At 44.2% G+C, this 24,249-nt stretch overlaps 1 protein-coding gene across 2 annotated transcripts; it reads left to right on the top strand.

Moving 5' to 3' along the window:
* Window positions 1–289: 289 nt before the first annotated feature.
* Window positions 290–12,438, top strand: LOC140902938 (cysteinyl leukotriene receptor 2-like). Of its 2 annotated transcripts, none has more exons than XM_073323638.1 (2): window positions 290–506; window positions 9,745–12,438. In XM_073323638.1, exon 2 carries the CDS (start codon window positions 9,786–9,788, stop codon window positions 10,704–10,706), a length of 921 nt encoding a protein of 306 aa, XP_073179739.1. In that variant the 5' UTR covers window positions 290–506; window positions 9,745–9,785; the 3' UTR covers window positions 10,707–12,438. The 2 variants fall into 2 exon arrangements, with proteins under 2 accessions (XP_073179739.1, XP_073179653.1); XM_073323552.1 differs by lacking the exon at window positions 290–506 and adding an exon at window positions 3,385–3,406.
* Window positions 12,439–24,249: the final 11,811 nt, after the last annotated feature.

Here is a 24,249-nt window from a genome sequence, read left to right as displayed (position 1 = left end):
CTAGGTGACGCGGTACCAGTGGCAACAGACAGGCCAGCTACATTAGCGCTCTCAGTATTGCTGACACGAGTGGAGCTCATCCCATTTTGTCAAAAGATTTGAAAACCTTCCCTAATATAGACGGGACTGAAATATCCATTTACATTTCCCGAGAACGGTTTCTAATGACTGCCAGTCTAACATTTCAGACATGTTTGATTACTGAAAGCCCATATTTAGAAATGTGAGTGGCTGGGAGTTGCTGAACCACAGAGCTTTATTCAGCACTTTGTGTGAGAGATGAGATGGAATGCAACGTGAGAACAAATCCCAGTTCCTGAACTGACAAAATATTGTTAAGAAAATAAAAGCTGTACTATTTTGCTTACTTCCTCTTTCTTGCTGTTGGTTTTGTGTAAATGTTTCTGTTTTGTTTTCACCCTCGCTAGCAAGCTGCAAGTTTTGGATAGCTAAAAGTAGAAGAAGGAAGTGTCTTACTGAATTAACTGAAAGGAACAAGAACTGAGGTAGGACAAAGTTAAATTTATATATATATATAAATATATATTACTTTAGTCCTTTCCTTAAAAGTAGATCAAGACTATTCAAAATAAGAGTAGGAGGAATTTTAGTTATCGCCTGTTTCTTGCACGAAGTTTTGTAGTTGCTAGAAAAATTAAGCATCTACTCGATTCACGTATGTTAAAGCTAGTCTAGGGTGTTTTCCTTGAGAAGGGATATCCATGTAAGATTTTGTAATTAAAAATATTTTGGAAGATGAAAGATAATGAACTACTGAGAGAGCTGACAAAGTGAATATCCTTTGCTTTGTACTAGCAGCCAACTGCAGATTTTGTCAACTGTAATCTTTTGAAGGGTGGAGTTTTTGTTTTTGTGTGTATACGCACATGTGTGGGAAGAGTGAATAAAATGTCATGCATGTCTTGACAAATGTCCAATTTAATTCTGTACAATGTTAATTACAAATGAAATATAAATGAGTAATGTTTTCGTAGTTCTGATCCTGAAAAGATACGTAGTATGCCAGTGAATGGTGACTTGGTTGGCTGTTTAATGTTATTACATTGGGTTTTCTGACAATGCAATGGCTAATGTAAGTTATATAACGTTAATTAGGCTCCGTCCACACTGCGCACCTTACAACTGTGCTGACACAGCCGTGCCGTTGTAAGGTACACAGGGTAGCTGCTCTTTGTCGCCAGGACAGAGCTCTCCCACCGATGAAGCGCTGTCCACACCAGCCCTTTTTGTTGTTAAAACTTTTGTCATTCAGGGGGGTGGTTTTTTTCACATCTCTGAGCGATGACATAGCCTAAGTACTTGGCATTACAATTCTGATAGTTCTGAGAACTCACACAAGAGCACATCCTATTCAGACGAAATATTTTTTAGCTAAACAGCAGATCATCTGTACTTCATATTTCATGTTGAGAAATTCATTTAGCAATGTGTACATTGTACTTCTGAAAAATTGAGCTCATGAGCCTACTTTGTAAGCAGCTCCCATTGACTTGAGTTGGAATTGTGGGTGCTCTGCACCTCTGAAAATCAGACCAGAAAACTTTATATTTACACATGTAATATGCATACCACCGTAACATACCCTATTCAGGAGTGTTCATTTCTATTAAAACATGGTGTGAAGTTATTTTCTCTTAAGTTCAGAAGTCTTAATATTGATAGTTATTTTATTAGATGCTTTAAAATCTACTCACCTACTTGAATAGGGGCTCGTGAATGGCTGATGTCTGGAAAGAGTTGTTTTAGTTTCTTTGCCTAATTTGTGTGTGTGGTGAGTGGGATCTATCATTGTTCGGTGTTTTTGTTTAGACTAATTCTGGTCTCACTAACATCACTTTAAATCAGGAATAACCACTTAAGCTAGCTGAAAATATTTTGGTGAAACATATTTTCACTAAAAAAAAAAAAAAAGAAAAAGCAATTTAGAGAACCCTGAAATTTTGCAAAATTGTGACTATTTTACCAAAATCTTTTGACAGAAAAACTTGGTTTGTTCTTATTTTAAATTTATGGTTTCATTCAGGGTTTTCCTGCAGCCTGTAACATGTTGACTGGCTGAGAGTACACTGGTACAGTTTAGCCACTTACCCCTCATGACTGAGGGTTTGTTCACGGCTGTGTCTGCAAGCAGAGAGAGCAGACTGGTTCTCTTTGCGTCAGTGGCTTTTTGGGAGGGTTCCCCAGCACAGCAGGTTACAGGTACTCTTTTTCTCTGAGCCCTACTGCTGTATGATGGAGTAATTATTGATTGCACGTCACCCCCAGAAAGCCTGGCTGCCTTTCCCTGTCCCCCCTGTTTTGTAAGATGAAAGAGGGACTGTATGCAGCAGTTGTCTGTCCCCAGAAAGAGAGAGGATTTTTTTCTGATCCTGCTGAGCAGTCTGAGAGTTGTGTTTGTGGATCTGGGAGATGTCTGCTTGTAGTTTGCAAAGCCGTGTCTTCCATGGAGCACTTCAGGGTGTGAAAAAGAAAGCAATCTTCCAGAAGTGGTATGCAGCATGAAGAGCCGCAGGTGGTGGTAGGGGAACCAGAAAACCACACTTTGCCTGAGGCAGACAACTCTGAAGAGGACTATTTCCATGGGGCACAGTCAACCACTCCGGGTGCAGGAAGAGGTAGTGGGGAGGAGAATGGTGCATCTCCAATTAGTCCAGCACCACATGAGGCTAAGCCTCAACAGCAAGGCACTGGCCAGAGACCATCAACATCCTCTGAAACCTTGTTCCACTATGCTGCTTCTGGAATGGATGTGGTCGATGTTGGTACTCACACTCCCAGGTGGGAGGAAAGTCACTGCCTCCATCTTTGACTCCATAAAAGTTAGTATGGAATGTGTGCATGTGGCATTTGCATGGATCTTAAGGGGGAATTCTGGGAAGAGTTTGGATCAGTTCTACTATACCTGTAAGTGAGCCCACAAATCAGTACTAGAAGTTATGCTGTTTGCTGGAATGGCTACCTTTATGCGTTTCTATAACTTAACTCTAACATGAGGATAGGTTATTGACTTACTTCCCAAGCCCCAGTGTGGAGGGCCAGTGGACTGCTTGTCTGCCCTTTACTCTTTGACTTTCTGGCTTTAGTAACCCTCCCAGGAGCCGAAACTCCCACAGGCATAGCTCTGTGTTGTTGGAGCACAAAAACCTTCCCAATGTCCGCAGGGAAAGGAGTAAAAGTTAGGGATGATAAAAATTCCCATTTGTAGTTATGGAAAACGCTGTCCTAAACAAAACAACTTTTGCTAGGAAATGAGTAAACAACTCTGGAACAGTGACTTTAGAATATCTTTAGGTGCATAGCAAAGAAGTTCTCGTGGACACCACCACCCAACACTCAAGGCAGAAGACTGAAGAATTGCATAGCATGATGGTGCCTCCTATAACAGGTGTGTGTGTTTGGGGAGGCCCAGCATTCAGTAGTGGTGTTATGGGCCTGCTCCCCAAGTAACAACACCATAACAAAGCTAATAACTAATGGATAAAGGTTTGAGGGCCCCTTTATTTCCCTTCCTCATTCTGTGGATCTGAAGGCAGGTTGGCCCTGGACTCTAAAGCTGCAGCATGGTCCAGAATCAGGGTGATGGCCCCAGCCTCCCACTAGAAGAACTCCTTCTCCAGCTGGGCATGGAGGTGATCTTGTGCATTCTCTGCCTGCTTCTGTGCCACAGCTGCAGTCTGGCCTCAGCCACGTGGAGAGCAGCTCAGCCACGTGCTCCCTTGCTGCTTGCAGGCCCAGCCATGCCCAGTCCCACTCCTCCAAAGTAGGAGCCAGGTGAGGAGTGTGGGCTTCACCAGCAAGGCAGCTGGTGCTGGGGCAGTGGCCCAACTCTGGTGCAGAACAGCATGGGGCTAGCAGCAATGGGTGGTAGGGGTTGGGTTTCACCCCCGGGACCCCCTAGGTGCTGCCACCTCAGATGGGCCTACAAAGCTGTGGTCCCTGATTTCCTCTCCTAGTGCACCAAGGAATCACTGTCATAGTGGTGACAAACAGCCACATGCAGCTGCCCTGAAACACCATGAAATGTAAGATTAAATATCTGAAACTGTGAAATTCAAGATTTAAAAAAAATGCGATGACAGTGAAATGTACCAAAATGGACCGTGAATTTGGTAGGGCCCTACCTATCATTGCTTTATGTATGTGAAAGATTTTTAAAGACAGCACCCTCTCTCTTCCCTTTCCTGTGTGAAATGACTAATTAATATCAAAATAACCACTAGGGCACTTCCTGTTACAGGTCAAAATGTTTTGGTATTTCCAATCTGCAAGAAACTTTGGGTTTTTGCCCCATTTCAGAACAAAACTTCAGGAAACTGCAAGGTCTATTTATTTATTGTGGAAAAGAAATGCCATTTTTCAGCCAACTCTAATAACTATGATGAAATCAAGTGAGTTACATTGATGTGGCCATGGCAGAGTCAGGATCTGTATTTTTAATGACTTTTCAAAGGTTCCTAGAGCCTTGTATAGGCATTTTTATGCATCTAAGTCTAAAGAATTAAAAAGCAGATAAGAGAGGTCCCTGTGCAGACGGTGCACAACCACCAGCAGTGCTGCCTAGTGGTCAGGTGGTAGTTGGCAGAACATCTCCCCATTTAAGCACATTCCTGTCCTTTAGAACCCTTGTCCCAAGAGTTTCCAGTCCTCCCCTATAGCCCTGGGGCTTTGAGAGCTGGGTCCTTGAACAGCCAATCTTTTCCAGCTGGCCTCTCACCAGAGGTGAAGGCTCTTCTTGTTGTATTGTCCACTCAGAGTGGGTAGGGGAACCCAGGTCCACCATCTTCTCCATGCTCCAGTCCTGGGGGCAATGGTGGCAGCTTGTGGTGCCAAGCCATTGCCCCTCCTCCCCAGACCACTTCCTACCCCAGTCTCCTTCAGCTTCCCAGAGTAAATCATTCAATGAAGGTTCTGACCCTCACACTCCATCCCCTGCTTCTTCTTTGTGGGTGTGCACAGAGCCACTTTGTCAGGTCCTGGGCAATGAGCTCCTGGGTAATACTTTCCTCTCAGATCAGCCATCCACTCCCTACCTCCGAACTGGTCTGCTTCCCTTTTTAAAGCCATGCCTCCAGCTTGTGTGTGGGCCCAGAGCTGATTCTTAAACCCTTGCTCTCCAGTGTCAGATTTGTATATCACATCACACCCCCATATTTATTTCAGAAATGCTTTAGTGATATGACTGTGAGTTCATCCAGAGTTTACTAGAGTTTACAGAGTTTACTTGGATTATTAAGGGCCCGGTTCAGCTCTCATTGAAGTCAATGGAATGACTTCAGTGAAAGTTGGATTGAGACCGAAGGAAGGAGAATGTCCCATAATGTGCATAAACCCCAATCTGCACTAGTATTTGTCCCTGAGGCTTTCTTTGACACTTAAAAACATCAAATAATTAGGTGAGCCTGAGTGCAGAATCACTGCCAGCTCCTACAAGCTGGTTCCATTATTATAGACAATTATCTAGTATCCTAAAAGCCAGCTGGCACAGGAGGGCTCAGCAATGGAAACAAGTCTTTGTGGTCGTGGGGGCTAATTTTGTCCAGACTTGGTACCTGCCCAAAGAGGAGTATTTTGGGAGATGCTGAGCAAAAATACTTCAGCCATCTCAAATACGAAAGGGTGAAGTGACCCATTTCCCCATGACTGATCAACCAACCAAAATATCCCGTAGCTTTTATTTATTTAAAAACACTGCTGTAATGCCAAATCAGCTGGGGAGAGGAAGCTGCAATTTAGTACGGAAATAGCCCTCAGTGAGAAACTGTTCCAGTGAACACTGGTTTTTATTTGATTGGATTATGACATATTAAAAAATCACTCTGCACATGTACAATACAAATCCTAATGAGAAAATTCTATAGAACTGTGAAGTGTGCAACTATGGACAGCCACTCTGTTCACATGTGAGTGGCTGATTTCTGGCAGCGGAGCACTTAATTCTTTGGAGAAGTGAATGAGGCAAGGGCATCATGTTCACTGTGCTCATTAAGACAATGAAAAATACAGAATAAAGATATATCAGTAACAGGAAGGAGGGAAGGGAAGGAGGCATAAAATCAAGAGAAACTTTTAAAATGATTTAACATGATTTGATAGCAAAATTTCAGTTATTAAAAATACACAAGTTTTGGATACATTGCATAAAAACAAGGCTGGCCATGTTTTACTGGAATTCCTATAGCTAGAACACACACCTCTGCTCATGAGAGGGAAGAAGTGGTAAAATATAAGGGACTACATAAAAGTTAATACAGAAACTGGTTGACAAACTTCAAGTGAAATATGTTCCTGTTGAAAAATGGGATTTTGTCAATTTTCCATGGGGGAAAAATATCAACTTGAGCATAATCTTCTATCAGAAAAATCTCTGTGTAAAACACTTGGGTTTGGGCTAACCCATTATCCACTTGAGCTGATATTACACCTTCTAGGAGTTGTAGTTCTGGCTCCCTCATGTTCTGAATCATTGATAGGGACCATGGTCCCTGGCAAGACTGCATCTTCCATTATGCACCACAGTCCTTGTCCCTGTGGTTGAATCACTGCAGAGTATCCTGTGAGTCCCATGGGACTCTGCCACAGTGGGAGATTGTGGTGCATTGTGGAAGTAAGCTTCATAGCAGAGAATGGAGCCATGACAGACCTGGAATGGTAAAGCCTATTAAGCACCATGGCAGTAAAGGTGAACACAGAGATTAACATCAACCCCAAACAAAATATTCTGAGATTTAAAAATAGAAATGTTTTGGAACTTTTCATGCCACAGAAAAGTTTTGATATTGACTTTTGCTTTTGTCCTGAATTGGAGTGAAATCTCCAAATATCAGAATTAAACCAGAGCAAGGCATGGGGTAGAGCCTTCTGGCCCAGTGCTTCCCCTGAGCAGCTGCACGGCATGTGCCAGGTGGAGGGACAGTTACCTCCCTAGGTAACGCATTCCAGTGTCTCACCACCCTCATAGTGAAAAAGTTTTTCCTAATATCCAATCTAAACCTCCCCTAACTGCAACTTGAGACCATTACTCCTCGTTCTGTCATCTGCTACCATTGAGAACAGTCTAGAGCCATCCTCTTTGGAACCCCCTTTCAGGTAGTTGAAAGCAGCTATCAAATCCCCCCTCATTCTTCTCTTCTGCAGACTAAACAATCCCAGCTCCCTCAGCCTCTCCTCATAACTCATGTGTTCCAGTCCCCTAATCATTTTTGTTGCCCTTCGCTGGACTCTCTCCAATTTATCCACATCCTTCTTGTAGTGTGGGGCCCAAAACTGGACACAGTACTCCAGATGAGGCCTCACCAATGTCGAATAGAAGGGGACGATCACGTCCCTCGATCTGTTCGCTATGCCCCTACTTATACATCCCAAAATGCCATTGGCCTTCTTGGCAACAAGGGCACACTGCTGACTCATATCCAGCTTCTCGTCCACTGTCACCCCTAGGTCCTTTTCCGCAGAACTGCTGCCTAGCCATTCGGCCCCTAGTCTGCAGCGGTGCATTGGATTCTTCCGTCCTAAGTGCAGGACCTTGCACTTATCCTTATTGAACCTCATCAGATTTCTTTTGGCCCAATCCTCCAATTTATCTAGGTCCTTCTGTATCCTATCCCTCCCCTCCAGCATATCTACCACTCCTCCCAGTTTAGTATCATCCGCAAATTTGCTGAGAGTGCAATCCACACCATCCTCCAGATCATTTATGAAGATATTGAACAAAACCGGCCCCAGGACCGACCCTTGGGGCACTCCACTTGATACCGGCTGCCAACTAGACATGGAGCCATTGATCACTACCCGTTGAGCCCGACAATCTAGCCAGCTTTCTACCCACCTTATAGTGCATTCATCCAGCCCATACTTCCTTAACTTGCTGACAAGAATACTGTGGGAGACCGTGTCAAAAGCTTTGCTAAAGTCAAGAAACAATACATCCACTGCTTTCCCTTCATCCACAGAACCAGTAATCTCATCATAAAAGGCGATTAGATTAGTCAGGCATGACCTTCCCTTGGTGAATCCATGCTGGCTGTTCCTGATCACTTTCCTCTCATGCAAGTGCTTCAGGATTGATTCTTTGAGGACCTGCTCCATGATTTTTCCAGGGACTGAGGTGAGGCTGACTGGCCTGTAGTTCCCAGGATCCTCCTTCTTCCCTTTTTTAAAGATTGGCACTACATTAGCCTTTTTCCAGTCATCCGGGACTTCCCCCGTTCGCCACGAGTTTTCAAAGATAATGGCCAATGGCTCTGCAATCACAGCTGCCAATTCCTTCAGCACTCTCGGATGCAACTCGTCCGGCCCCATGGACTTGTGCACGTCCAGCTTTTCTAAATAGTCCCTAACCACCTCTATCTCCACAGAGGGCTGGCCATCTCTTCCCCATTTTGTGATGCCCAGCGCAGCAGTCTGGGAGCTGACCTTGTTAGTGAAGACAGAGGCAAAAAAAGCATTGAGTACATTAGCTTTTTCCACATCCTCTGTCACTAGGTTGCCTCCCTCATTCAGTAAGGGGCCCACACTTTCCTTGGCTTTCTTCTTGTTGCCAACATACCTGAAGAAACCCTTCTTGTTACTCTTGACATCTCTTGCTAGCTGCAGCTCCAGGTGCGATTTGGCCCTCCTGATATCATTCCTACATGCCCGAGCAATATTTTTATACTCTTCCCTGGTCATATGTCCAACCTTACACTTCTTGTAAGCTTCCTTTTTATGTTTAAGATCCGCTAGGATTTCACCAGTAAGCCAAGCTGGTCGCCTGCCATATTTACTATTCTTTCGACTCATCGGGATGGTTTGTCTCTGTAACCTCAACAGGGATTCCTTGAAATACAGCCAGCTCTCCTGGACTCCTTTCCCCTTCAAGTTAGTCCCCCAGGGGATCCTGGCCATCCGTTCCCTGAGGGAGTCGAAGTCTGCTTTCCTGAAGTCCAGGGTCCGTATCCTGCTGCTTACCTTTCTTCCCTGTGTCAGGATCCTGAACTCAACCAACTCATGGTCACTGCCTCCCAGATTCCCATCCACTTTTGCTTCCCCCACTAATTCTACCTGGTTTGTGAGCAGCAGGTGAAGAAAAGCGCCCCCCCCCCCAGTTGGCTCCTCTAGCACTTGCGCCAGGAAATTGTCCCCTACGCTTTCCAAAAACTTCCTGGATTGTCTATGCACCGCTGTATTGCTCTCCCAGCAGATATCAGGAAAATTAAAGTCACCCATGAGAATCAGGGTATGCGATCTAGTAGCTTCCGTGAGCTGCCAGAAGAAAGCCTCATCTACCTCATCCCCCTGGTCCGGTGGTCTATAGCAGACTCCCACCACTACATCACTCTTGTTGCACACACTTCTAAACTTAATCCAGTGATCACTTGCTTAGTTTGCATGATCAAAGAAGAGGACAGGATCAGGTGCTGAGGCTGTAGGCCCTGCACTCACCTCCAGAAGACTGAAACTTGAAGCTTTTACTTGAAACTTTAGCTTTTATATTGCCAGGCAGTATGCACTACCCATAAACTGCAATAACAACGATACTTAGCATATATAGCACTTCACATGTTGAAGTTCAATACAAACATTAACTGATCTATATTCACTGGGGCATGGTGAATAGTTATTAATTTAACTAGCTTTTATTTTTCCACTGCTTTTTACAGCTTTTAACTTTCAGTCAAATGGTTACAATGCTGAACTTGAGGGATGACATGGTATACATTTCGTAACAGCTTTTTTTATTTTCAGGAAGTCCGAAGACCTCACACTTGATTGAGTTAGTTTCAGAGATGAGACAAATTGGCAGCTTCAACAACATGTCAGACTCGGACAACAACACTGACAACTTCAAGTATGCTGTTTATCCCACAATATATCTCACAATATTTGCCTTGGGTGCCTTTGGAAATGGCCTTTCCGTATATGTTTTCCTGAAGCTTTACAGGAAAAAGATTTCAGTGAATGTTTTCATGCTGAACTTGGCTATTTCAGACCTCCTGTTTGTTTGGACTTTACCCTTCCGGGCCACCTACTACCTGATGAACTCTGTTTGGGTATTTGGGAATATATTTTGCAGGATTGTGTCTTATAGCTTGTATGTCAATATGTACTGCAGCATTTATTTTCTAACTGCGCTGAGCATTGTTCGTTTTGTGGCTATTGTTCATCCTTTCAAACATTTGAAACTAACCGCCGTCAAGTATCCTAAAATCATATGTGCGGTGATATGGGGTTTTGTGATGACAGCTAGCAGCGTGCTGCTGTTCAGTGGAAACACCAGCGAGAAGTACCCAGAAAAGTGCCTAGATCTCCAAAAAGAAAGCATACAGAAAGTGCTCACGTTGAACTATGTTGTCCTGGCAGTGGGCTTCATCCTCCCATTTTGCACAATAATTTGCTGCTATTTGCTTGTGATCAAAACTTTGCTTAAGCCCAGGGCTCCAGAAGCAAAGATAAGAGCCTCTCATAAGAAGGCAGTGTCAACGACCGTCATCACTTTATTCATGTTTCTGCTTTGTTTCCTGCCATATCACATAATAAGAACTGTCTACTTGGTGAAAAGCAATAATGACAACTTGAGCAAGTTGCTGACTAAAGGAGCAGTCATCGCTCATTGCCTCGCTGCAGTGAATAGTTGCCTAGATCCCGTACTCTATTACTTTGCTGCAGAAAACTTTAAAGAGAGACTCAAAAGTATATATAAAAGGTAGCGGATGAAGAATCAAATGGACATTCCTTAATGGGAGTATTTTCTCGTGATCAAACCCCAGGACTGGAGGTGGAAAGATCATGGGTCTTTTAATCTATGCCACTCACTTGCCATGTGACCTGGGGTGAATCACGTAACTCTGTACCTCTATTTCCCAATCTGTAAAGTGGGGCTATTCAGAGTGGATAGTATCTCAGAACATCTTGTGAATTTTCTTCACAAACGGTTGTAAAGGGGTCCAAGATCCCACCCTGAGATCCTGCCTATTTCTCTTCCACCTAGTAAAAACCAGCCAAACAGAGGCTTTTGTCCTTAAAAAGCCCTCTACTCCAGAGGACTTCATTTATTGGTAACACAAACTGACAAAATAAACCTTTAATTTTGGGAAACAGCCTGGGTCTCTAGTTTTGTCATCTCCAAACTCCTGCTTTTCTCTCCCCAAAAGCACCCACAAGCCCCTTGCATTCTGGATCCACCTGTCCCTCAAAACTGGGATTTCTGGTCTCTCCCTCAGAGTTGCCTCTCCATTGGCTACTCCAACTCCCAGCGCAGAGTCTGAATGCTTTTCAATACCCTGCTCCCTCCCTAGGCATTACCTTTAATTTCAGGCCTCTTTTCTTTAGTAACACCTCTTTTTTTTCCCCCCCTCTCTTTCTCATCCAGGGAGCATCCTTAGACTGCTCAGACATCCTTTTTATTGGGATCAGGTGCTGCATCACTAACTGGCCAATAAGCCACCACCAGGAGTACCTAATTGCTCTCAGGTGGGGTTTAGGGGGCCATGATAGGTGGGTTAAGCCTTAATTCACTTTGAAGGGCTACTTGCCTCAGGATAAAAGGGTGTGGAGAAACTTGGATGGATGATACTATAGAAATACAAAGTATTTTTCAATAACTACCACTGAGGTAGCTTATCAAAAAAATACAGTGGCTTTCAAATATATACCCATATAAACATTTCTGAATCTTCCTTTATTCCAGACACACTTTCTAAGATTTTCTCTAAGAAACATACTCTTAAAGAGTACCACAACAAACCATTTCTTTGCGACATTATATAAAGTAACGTGACTACTAAAACATAAGAGCAATATTCACACAGACACACACAGTGTTTTGGGATTCTTGTTTACACATGTCACCATTTTAGGTGACCCCTGCAATGTTTTTATGCTTCCCTTTGCTGGAAGTTAGCTGAAGAATTGGCCAGTTTGTGGAAGTTGCTTACCTAAAGATAGGCAGCTGAATCGATATTTAGGAGTCCAGGGCCAGACTTTTAAACTTATTTAAGCACAGATAAGTGCCTAATGGGATTTTCAAAAGCACCCACATGCCTAACTCTCACTTTTGAAAATCCACTAGACATCTATCTGTTTCCTTAGGTACCTAAATACCTTTAAAACATTGTTTTTTACATATGAAAAATTAGGCCTCTTAGAGAGGTTTCAAGTAGTTATAGTGGCCAAATAGAAAGACTTGACCACATGAAAAACAATAATAGATTCTGCTCCTTTTTGAGCAAATATCAGGAATTTTCTGGGTTGAAATTTGCCACATTTGTCATGAAAATAGCCTGTCATGTTTGAGACAAGATTGAAGAAAGGTTTTCACCCTCTCCTCCAAATCTACCCAAAATACATGATTTCTGGCAGTGTGAATGTTTTCCCCATGTTTTCTCTCCACCCACCCCACTCTCCTGCTGGTAATAGCTCTTCTTAAGTGATCCTTACAATGTATATTTTTTCATGGTCTGTGTGTATATAAAATCTCCTCACTGTACTTTCTGCTTTATGCATCTGATGAAGTGATCTGTAGCAGACAAAAGCTTATGCTCAAATAAATTGGTTAGTCTCTAAGGTGCCACGAGTACTCCTTTTCTTTTTCCCAATACTCTATTCTTCACAAGACTAAAGCACAGATTTCTTTGCTTCCCCACAGAAAAATGACTTTCTGATAGGGAAGCAAAGGGAAGCCACAAGAGTGGTCATGTGACCCTATCCAGCAGTATCTTTTGGGTGCCCAGGGCAGTCAGCAGAGAGGTAAATCACTATGGGGCAGTGGTGGAACTGGGGAAGACCTGGCTGGTGGCTCCTACCCAGCTGCTAGTCCTGGATGGGCTGGGGAGGACAGGGCTTCCTCTTCCTCTTCCCCTGCACGGCATCCGGGGCTGTGTCAGACCCACTCCCAGATTTCTCCCCCCAACTGTAGGAAGCTCTGCAAACACTCCCCTCTCCTCCCACCCCCCACCAGTGCTTGCTGCACCCATTGCTCCTCAGCTGCAGGGGGAGGGATCACTGTACAGGGAGCTGCTCCCCCAGCTGCCTAACCCCCATGCATCTAGATCCCCTTGCACCCAGACCCTCTGGCCAAGCCTCACCCCCGTCCCGCCCCCCAGAACCCCCCTCTGACGAGCTCCACTCCCCTGCACCTGGACCACTCCAATGAGCCACCCGCATCTGGATCCCCATTATACCAAGCCCCAGCCAGCTGCACTTGGATCCCCACTCCACAGAGCCCCACGCTCCCAATCTCTGGACCTCCCCACTGAGGCCCCCACACCCAGATCCCCCTGCCGAGCTCTATCCCACACACACCCAGTCCCCTCCCTGATGAGCCCCAACCACCTTCACCTGGACCCCCCTACATTGTCCCATTACCGTTGCACCCAGAACCTCCCAACAAGCCCATGTGCATTCAGATTCTCCCTGCACCCAAATCCCACACTGAGCCACCCACATCCAGATTGCCCAACACAGAACCATCTCAATCCACACCTGGATCCGCCCACACTAAGCACCTCCACACTTGGATCCTGCCTTGCTGAGCCTGCCTGTCCACATCTGGTGCACCTGGCATGGAGGGACAGGGTCCTGTGGTGTTTCTGGGGCAGGCCCGGTCTTTGCGCTGTGTCAGGGTTGGGTGTAGCCTCACCATTGAGTCCATGTCTTGGGGGGGAGCTGCACAGTGATCTCCCACCACTGTGCAGCCAGTGGTCTGTGCTCCCCAGTGCTATGCTGGAGCCTCTATATTTATTTGACAAATAAAATTTGCAGAATTTTAAAATATTGTGAGCACAAGTTTTATTTTTTTGGCACAGAATTTTTAATTTTTTGGCGCAGAACACCCTCAGGAGTAATGTGTGTATGTTCTTGTATCCCCAGTGACTGGTATCATATCCCAATCCATTGACTCCCAAGAAGTTCAGTTAGGGCCTGATCTTGTACCATGGAGGGCAATGAGAATTTTGCTGCACTCGGAACAGGATCAAGACCTTAGATTAGTATATGTGGGGATGGGAAAATCAACAAATATTTTCTGGTCTTTTGGGGTAAATCAAGCTCTTCACTTGTGGATTCCCATTGAGTTCCGTGAAAGCTCTGTGGCTGGGTTTACAGGAATGGACCCATAAACTGGCTGGGCATATGTATAATTGAATTCTAAAGTTCCTTGTGAATAATCTGATTTGTGTATAAAGGATTCCCATCTCCATATTAAACGGCCCTTTTATAAGGTGCTATACACCTAATTACAGTAGAATAAAGTGGGGGAATATTCAATAAATTGAGTGGACGGAATGATTGAATCTCTGCTTCTGCCAGTAATCACACTAGGTTTTTACCCCAAATGCACACAGTCATGCTGCAGTTCCTGTGTGTTTTGATAAAGGGGGATAAAAGAAACATTCTTTACATATGGATATGCTATACACTCTCCACATTTTTATTAACTTTTACTGGTTGTTGCTATGATGTTTTTAATGAGAAAGCTATTACACAGGTTGAATAACCATGAGAAATATTTGTAAACTCCTGGGAGAAGGAACAAGAATACACTCAACAGATAGCACATAGGAACACCAGTCCTCTTCCCACAGAAGTTGAAGCAACAGAGAAATGGCTTTTAGAAGCATGACAGTGTCACAAAAGCCCACGGGATTTCATTAAGCTGATCAATCATCAATGAAAATGATCAGGAACATTAATCAAAATTTTCAGAACATGTAAACATTTTTCTGTGCTTTGGGATTTCTTTGTGTTATAGGAAGGATCAACCTCATTCTTATAGAATGTTGGTTGCAAATTTAATTAAGTAACCACAGCTGCATAATAAACCACACCTACATACATCAAAGCGTTCATCCTTTATTTTCAAAAGCACATGCCTCTTTCACAGGAGATGAAGAAAATTGTTCTTTGCTATTGAAAGACCCTAAGTTGCAGCTGGTCAAAAGAGATCAGTATATTTGCACACATATTATGCCTTATCTTATTTCTAGTTAAATCAAACCCTTCCATTTATATCAACTGAGCAGGAATCAGACCTCAAAGCACCCTCAAGAAAAATTGTTGATAAATGTGCTCAATCCTAACCTATTTTCTTCAAGCACAAAAGGTTCCAGAAGATCTAATGCTAGGGAAAATTTGAAGCCATTATAAGCTAGAGGGGGACAAAAATAATAGACAAATCAAAATTTCAAATTTGGATATTTTTTTTTAAAATGACCCGTGACTTCAAATAAATTGATATGCTGCAACCTTTGAGAAATTTGTCCTTTATCATCACAATAAACCTATCTATTTTCAGACTAAAACTAATTTTCCAAGTCAGCATTATCCAAGGGGCAAACTAGGCCTGTATAATGCAGTCTGATTGGTACATTAACAATGGAGAGGCTAGAGCAGGAGCACAAGGAAATATTGCGCCTCACATTTATCTTTTATTTGCATATCCCCAGAAAGGGAGTGGTCAAAATTATATTTATACAGAGTGACCACATGAAATAGCAGAACACATTCTCAGGAAATATTTACAGGCCTGTGAGCAGCTTTGTTTGCCTTGTGTCTTCATAAATGGGAAGCATGCTATTGCCTCACTAGAATTACATTACACGTGGTACAGGGTAAATTCTCTTTTTCTGTATTATAAAAAAGGCCTTCTGTATATTTAAAATGGAAATGTTTACAATTTAAAGCAGAGGTGGACAAACTACGGCCCGCGGGCCACATCTGGCCCATGGGACTGTCCTACCTGTCCCTTGAGCTCCCGGCTGGGGAGGCTAGCCCCCGCCTCCTCCCCTGCTGTCTCCCCTCCCCTGCAGCCTCAGCTCGCTGTGCCACCAGTGCTCAGGGCAGTGGGGCTGCAAGCTCCTGCCAGGCAGCACGGCTGGCTCCGGCCGGACGGCACAGCTGCCAGTCCTGGTGGTCTGAGCAGCATGGTAAGGGGGCAGGGAGCGGGAGGGTTGGATAAGGGGCAGAGGGCTCTGGGGGGCAGTTGGGGATGGGGAACGGGGGGGGGTTGAATAGGCATGGGAGTCCCGGGGGGGGGCCTCTCAGGGGACGGGGAGTGTGGATAGGGGTTGGGGCAGTCAGGGGACAGGAGCAGGGGGCGTTGGATGGGGAGTGGGGTCCCAGGGGGGTGGTTAGGGGTGGTCCTGGGAAGGGGTGGTCAGGGGACAAGGAGTAGGGGCGGTTGGATGGGTTGGGGCTTCTGATGGGGGGCAGTCAGGGGGCGGGAAGTGGGAGGGGGTGGATAGGGGGCGGGGGCCAGGCTGTTTGGGGAGGCACAGCCTTCCTTACCCGGCCCTCCATACAGTTTTGGAACCCCGATGTGGCCCTCAGGCCAAAAAGTTTGCGCACCCCTGGTTTAAAGAATATATTAATTAGCCAAATGCTGACCACCAACTCCAAGAAAGATACGATAAAAAAAAATCTAATAGGAGTTGAAGAACTTAGATTCTCTCATTATGCAAATGATAAAAAAAATCATTCAAAGAGTCACTTTCTTCTAATAGGGCACTTTATTAGAATAAGAAATAGAGGATTTTCTTATTCCATTTCTCTCTCAGCTTCCCTGTACCACCTTTGGCTACAACCTTTCACAGTCTATCTCCAGCTTAGTTTCTGAACTAGCACATTATGATTACTGATTTATCATTTTGGTGGCTGAGTAGAAAAATTAGGCGGAAACATTGTTTCAGGTCAACCTGAAATGAACATTTTTCAGTGAACTGAAAAAGTAAAAAAAAAAAAATAGTTTAGAGTTGAACAAAATGTTTCATTCAACCCAAAATGAAATGTTTTGTTTCATTTTTGATTTTTTTATCTTTAAAAAAAAATAAATAAAATTGAAGTAAAATTTGAAATGAAAAGTCATTTTGAACTGAACAATTGAAACATTTCTAAAATGTAAAAACAAAACATTGAGACTTTGGGGGGGGGGGTATTTTTGTTTTTTAAGCGAACAATTCGACAAATTCAGTGCAAATTTGTGAAATGTTTCAGTTTACCCAAATCTGCATTTTTGGGGGGTGAAAAAAAGAATTTCACCCAGGTCTTCTCCCAACACATATCCTCACTCCCTGAGCCCTCTGGCAAGGGTGGGATACCTGCAGTGCTGCTGTCAAGGTTCCTTCCCCACTCTGAACTCTAGGGTACTGATGTGGGGACCTGCATGAAAAAACCTCTACGCTTATTTCTACCAGCTTAGGTTAAAACTTCCCCCAGGTACAAACTATTTTACCTTTTGTCCCTGGACTTTATTGCTGCCACCACCAAGCGTCTAACAAATGTAACAGGGAAAGAGCCCACTTGGAAACGTCTTTCCCCCCAAAATCCCCACACCCCCTTTCCTGGGGAATCATAGAATATCAGGGTTGGAAGGGACCTCAGGAGGTCATCTAGTCCAACCCCCTGTTCAAAGCAGGACCAATCACCAATATTTGCCCCAGATCCCAAACGGCCCACTCAAGGATTAAACTCACAACCCTGGGTTTAGCAAGCCAATGCTCAAACCACTGAGCTATCCCTCCCCCCTCACCAATTTGCATAGGTGAACACAGACCCAAACCCTTGGATCTTAAGAACAATGAAAAAAGCAATCAGGTTCTTAAAAGAAGAATTTTAATTAAAGAAAAGGTAAAAGAATCACCGCTGTAATCAGGATGGTAAATACCTTACAGGGTAATCAGATTCAAAACATAGAGAATCCCTCTAGGCAAAACCTTAAGTTACAAAAAGACACAAAAACAAGAATGTACATTCCATTCAGCACAACTTATTTTATCAGCCATTTAAACAAAACAGAATCTAACGCATATCTAACTAGATTGCTTATTAACTCTTTACAGGAGTTCTAACCCGCATTCCTGCTCTGGTCCCGGCAAAAACAACACACAGACAGAGAGAACCCTTTGTTTCCCCCCGCTCCAGCTTTGAAAGTATCTTGTCTCCTCATTGGTCATTTTGGTCAGGTGCCAGCGAGGTTATCCTAGCTTCTTAACCCTTTACAGGTGAAAGGGTTTTTCCTCTGGCCAGGAGGGATTTAAAGGTGTTTACCCTTCCCTTTATATTTATGACAGCTGCAATGCAGGACTTTTGAGCACTTGATCCGCATAATCCATGGAACAGCTGTCCACAGATCCCTACCCCTCTTGACCCACTTAATGGATCCCTCCACTTAATGGTCTGGGATTCCCCTGGCAGCTTGGCTATGGTTACCCAGGTAACGCGAAGGCCCACAACCTACTATTTCCACTCTCAGGTCTGCATGGACACAAAACTAAAAAGCCATGTCACTCCAATTCAAGAGAGAGAATACCTCAAGTTCTTGTATACTCCTCTCTTCTTGCCCACTTTAAATTTTTGGAGGGGCATTATTTCCCCTTTCTCTCTTATTACAAAAGCTGTGCTAGATTTGCAAGTACTCCTTCTTTCCTGCCATTCTCATGTGGGAGCAACTCTTCCTCTACCCTTCCTCAAATGGCTACAGATGTTCCCACCCAGCTCCTCTAAGCTCCATCCACCTTTTCATTTTTCTGACGGGAGAGGATGCACAGGGCTCTCTCTCTGCTTCTTATCTTCCCCATCATCATAAGGCAACTGCAACTTCTTTTTACAGCTGTCACTGCAAGCTGCACCTGAAAGGAGTGAAAATCGTCGGCAGCCAGTGCCTAAGAGCTACTGCCAGAAATGCTTTAAAAAGGAACAGAAAAGAGCTATGGCCCATCCAGCTGTGAGGCTTAGAAGCCGGATTAATCAAAATAGCCAGAAACATACACATAAACTCAAAGGCAATGCAAATTCGAAATGTGTAGTATATCAGCTGTAACTTCATGATTAACTTCATGACTAATGTTTTGACTGCTGATGGTCATTTTCTGAGCCAGACCTGGATGTGCATTAGCCCTTTTAGTCTTTGATTTACATCATAAGTAAAATAGGAGTTTTAAAGGTCCAAATTGTGACAGAGTGGGAATTATCCATAACATTTTGTATGAATATTGTGTGTGCCTCTGTTTCCCCTGTGTGGTGCATGGTTAACTAGGTGGTGGGAAAAAGTTGGTTGCTTTTTGCAGAGACCCAGAGATACAGGCACAACTGATGCCTAGCTTTCTGGGGTTCCAAGCTCATGGAAAGTCCAGGAAGGCCATGGCCACTCCAATGCCTGGACATTTGGCACATAGCACAAACAACCCTGGATGGCCCACCCTCCTTAGGCAGACAGCTGGGTATGAGCTGGAGGACAAAGGACTGGGGAGGGTCGAGGTGGGGTTGTTAAGTATGGATTGCTGGAGGCAAGAGACTGGACTGGGACTGAAGTGGGGTCAGAAGGCTCTGGACTGACCCAAATGGAGTATACTGTAACTTTCTGTTCTCCATGTTAACTAAGGACATGGGTGGCAGGTTAAGGACCTGGGTTAGGTGGTGACACCTCAGAACACAGCATCCCAGAAGGGGCAGTGAGTGTCCAACAGAGGCAGCAAGCAACCAGCAGCAGCAGAGAAGGGCAGTGGCAGCACACGGCTAGCGGCAGCAGAGAAAAGCAGAGGCAAACAGCCAGTTGCAGAGGTGCACAGCAACCACAGGGACGTTGCTCAACCCTTCCCCACCTTTCTGGGGTGGGAGGTGACCCGCTATGAACACACCTCTGAACTCTGGGTCTTTGCTAACCAAGGACAGCCAACTGTGAGTGGGGTGCAGTGAAGGGAGAGGGGAGTGATGTGTTAAAGAGACATTGGTTCATCAGACTTTCCCACCATAAGGTGGGAAATTGAGGCAAAGGACAATTCGCTGTGGGAGTCAGGTTTTTGCTTATGGTTACATGCTTTTGAGTGTAGTTGTGGTGCTCTCCCAAACTAACGCTTGGTTCCCTTTCCTTTTTATTAGAAGTTATGTTTTGTTATACACAGACTCAGTGTTTGCGAGTGGGGAATTACTGCCTCTTAAAGGTGGGTGTCAAATTTTCCCAGATTACTGGGTGTGGGCTTGAGCTGGTTCTGTTTTGTATTGTTAAGAGGAACCCCTAGATACTGAATCTGGCCCTTGTTGTTGTCACCATTGCCCAGCAGAAGTGTTACATTTATATATATTATTTATTTTTATTCCCCATTACTCCAAGGCTCAGTCATTATGAAATGACAACCACCCAAATTTCAAGTGATAAATATTACTTAAATGTCTAAGTAGCTGGCTGCAATTATACATTTCTGTGTGCCTGGAGGCCAGGTTGAGCCAGTCTCCAAGCACGGCTCACGGAAACACAAAAGAGTGCCTTAGATGAGTAACTTCTCTTTTATCTTCACATCTCTCTAAATTTACAGTACCCAAATACCGTATGTTCTTTTTAACCTTTAAAAAAATGTGTGTGCAGGCTGAGACCTTGTATTCTGAGCTTCAGGCCAAAGCATGTTATATGACCAAATTTTAAATTCTGAGAAACAGAAGTTCATAAAATTACCGACAGTTTCTGATCTGTAGCTGCCTATAATACTAGGTTTGGCCTGGAAAAGTCTCTACTGTGCTGTTTCCTTTCTGTATTCTGTTTCTCCTTGAAGCTGGTCTTTCATCGTTTTTGCATTGGCTGGGTGGAATTGTTTGTTAAAAGGAACATTGTTTATTGCTGGTTGGAAATCTCATCTGGGTGTGAGTAAGTGATTCTCTATAAATACTGCTGGTATTCAGGGTGGCAACTTTTCCTGGGAACCACAAAGGAGAATAATCCACAAAAAATGTGAAAAAAAAAATAGTCAACCTGAGAGCCATTATGTGCACTCAGAATAGCTTTTTGACTGCCAGCTGAGAAGTCTTTCTGATTGCTCCTTCGCTGCTGGAAGAGAAAATAGTAAACTCTTGTTTGAAAGGAAAATAAACTCTTAAAATTAATACTTTACTTTCACAGGTTTTAAAAAACTTTGTCTATGAACCTAGATTCTCCAGCCCACTCCAGCCACTCAGCATTACATTCTAGCTACAGATGAGAATTCACATAGCGTAGGGGAACTATCTGTTAGTGTAAAACTGACAGAGGTGGCAAAGCTCCCTCCCAGCTCCTTCCTCTCGAGAGATGGAGGGTGTCTGTTAGAGGTGTGACAGATCAGAGCTCTGCTACACATAGCCTTTGCTGGTGTAAGGTCACTGTGACGTTATCTAATTACAATATAACCATATAGATCATTGTTGCAACTACTGTCATATATTTGCAGCAAATATTGTACAAAGATTGTTGAGTGAGGTGTCTATAAAAAGATTATGTTTTGCTGGTTATGATTATTCTATCTGTATGCATGTATCATTTTTGTATGTGAAGTTATAAGTATGGAAATATCCACCAGCTTTATAGGGATTGTCTGCTCCATGCTTTGCAGTTCACCCTAATTGAGTTACCATAGCTATCCCCCACTGGGACACCGGTCACAGCCAGATATACCATGTAAGATATCTGCAAAAAGTTATAATTTGCCAGAGATGATAATTTTGTTTATATGTTTGTATCACCTTTGTATTATGAGTTATAAAGATATGTATATATGTCTGTATTTCAAACTTGTGCTATGCTTCTGGGTGACACCCCCAGACAGTTTGGCATCAGCACTGCCTAGCCTGCTTGATGGCCCATTAAGGACCATCAGCTATACAGCTGACCCATCGAGAGAAGATATACCTTATGACTCAGCAAGGCATGCAGGGACATGCCTATGGAGAGAACTCTAAGGCTTCAAAGCCATGTGCTGGACAGCTTGTGTTTGAAACAAAGGAAGCATAGGCCGCATGGCAAGAGACTATAAAAGGAAGCTGCATCTTCTCCATTTGGTCTTCAATCCTGCTTCTTATCTGTGGAGGAAATTTGCTACAAACTGAAGCTCTGAACAATGGACTGAATGACCCATCCAAGCTGTGGATGTGCTCCAGAGACTTGACTTAAGCCAGCAGTTTATTCCATCACTGCTACAAGCCTGAACCAAGAAGTTTGCCATTACTGTGTGTAATTGATCCCTTTAACCAATTTTAACTCGCCTTTCTTTCTTCCTTTTTATAAATAAACCTTTAGATTTTAGATATTAAAGGATTGGCATCAGCGTTATTTTTGGGTAAGATCTAAGTTATATATAGACCTGGGTGTGTGGCTGGCCCTTTGAGATCCAAAGAACCTATTATTTGATGAAGCTGGTTGTAAAGAACCACTCATCTCTGAATCCAGTGTTTTTGGTGGTGATATAAGAACTGGAATGCCTGAGGAAACTGCCTTTATGTTTTCTTGTTAGCCAGTGTGGTGAAACAGGAGTTGATTTTTGTGGCTGGTTTGCTATATCTTATAAAAGAATAACCACCAGTTTTGGGTTGTGTTTGCCCTATTTCTCAGCAGTTTGTCCTGAATTTGGCATTTTCAGTTGTGACTCACTAAGACATGGTTCCAGTCACTTAGGGTCTTTATGCCAGTGTTGTAAATTAGAACAACCCCTTAGCTGTTCTAACTTATGCCACAACTGGATGGCAAAAGATTGGAGAAATACAATGAGCTCCGTGGTGCTCCTCACTCCACCTTATGCCAAGCAGAGTTCAGAGTAGATTTCAACTAGGCTGACCAGATAGCAAGTGTCAAAAATCAGGACAGGAGGTGGGGGTAATAGGTGCCTATGTGACAAAAATCAGGACTGTCCCTATAAAATCGGGACATCTGGTCACACTAATTTCAACCCCCAGACATCAGCCAACCCCTTACATGCACCATGAAGAACAGAACTAACAAGCTCCAAAAACCACATCTCTACTGCATGAGCTAAAAGAGAATCTCTATTAGCTCTCCTTAGTATAGGGCTTATATAGCTACCTTACAGGTCAGCCACTAGGGGCAGAGGTAATTCTTTCTGAAGAGCAGAGGGCAGTGATACTGTAACACTGTGCTGGCTGGGTCTCTGTGTGTGGCACATCCACAGACAGTCCCTAAAGATGGGTCTTCTGCCAGAGGGGACTGCAGTGTTGTCAACTGTAATGATTGTTTTCACCAGTGACGTAATTCTGGTTCTTTGGAGCCAGTCTGTGCAATGATGGGAAAAGCTCCAGCCCTCTTGTGAATTTGAGCACTCTGATTGGCTGCGCACCCCACTTGCCTACCTTCTGGGGCAGCATAACCAATCAGAGCTTCTGCAGGCAGGGTCTACAGCACTCTCTCTCTTTCTCTCCTCTCATCCCCCTCAACCAAAAGCCACCCTCAGGGGAGGGAGCCAAAAAGCCCAGTGGCAAAGAGTACTTTGTCCAAGCAAACAGGATGGTATCTTTCTTCCTCCTCCTCTTCCTCCTCTGCATCCCTGCAGCACCTGGACTGGGAAGAAGCAGGGGGAGCAGAGTAAGAGTCCCTGGAGCTGCCCACCCCAACCTGGAAGGGGCAAAGGGGACCCTGCTGCAGCTCCCCCCTGCAGGACTGGGAGAGGGGGGTGAAGAAGCCCAAGGGGAGCACAGGTGAGGCTGAGCTGCAGGGGGTGGAGGGGGGAGGCAGAACTAATGGGATGAGGGTTGGGAGTGATCTGACGGGGAGCTGAACTGATGGGAATGGGTAGGGGGAATTAATTGCTGAGCAGGAGACATGCAGCAGTGGGGGTGAGAGCTCCTTCAGCAGGGGACAAAATCACATGACCCAGTTCATTTGAAAGAGTTGGTAAGACTAATTGGGTCTCTCTCACACACACAGACACACTGGAGATGTGCAGGGGTGGGGTCCAAACATCAAAAGACAGACCTAACAAACCCAATATAGTGCTTTAAAAAAATCTCATGACTGGGAGGCCACAGTCATGATTTTTTTTGGGGGGGGGGTGTGTCTGACTCATGATTGTTGAGCTTTTGAGATGAGCAATAATGGGGAAGTAAGTCTCAGGAAGTAACCAGAAGTACCCATGCTTCCTGCCTGGAGAAAAAGCGGAAGTGTTTTGAGGTGAGCAGCACCAGCAGTAGGTGGGGAGGAGCTGCAGTGCTGACTGAGCTGGGTTTAAGTGGCCCTTAGCTGAAGACTGTGGCTTCTGTATATGTATGAGACCATGGATCTTAACTTGCAGAGTCTATGAATAGTTTTGCCCAAATGCTTTACACTAATTTTCTACTAAAAAAGTACTGTTAATTTCTCAATTAAGGATTTTAAAAATTATATACAGAATCCATTGGTCATTCTCCCCTCCCACTCTTGACCCATGGCTAGATTGTAATACCTTTAAGGTAGGTGAAACTGTGGCCCTTAAATTTTGTACTTAAGATTGTGCCTTCAAGATTGAGAAA

Source organism: Lepidochelys kempii, chromosome 1, assembly GCF_965140265.1.
Source record: "Lepidochelys kempii isolate rLepKem1 chromosome 1, rLepKem1.hap2, whole genome shotgun sequence".
NCBI classification, from domain to species: Eukaryota; Metazoa; Chordata; order Testudines; family Cheloniidae; genus Lepidochelys; species Lepidochelys kempii.
The sequence above is the reverse complement of the archived record's forward strand: the minus strand, read 5'-3'. Positions and strand labels throughout refer to the sequence as shown.

Excerpts from the sequence above, each read along its gene's own strand:
- LOC140902938 (XM_073323552.1), top strand. The coding sequence starts at position 3,385 with ATGATGGTGCCTCCTATAACAG. Across the intron at positions 3,407-9,744 it reads GATGGTGCCTCCTATAACAG|GAAGTCCGAAGACCTCACAC; the intron begins GTGTGTGTGTTT and ends TTTTATTTTCAG.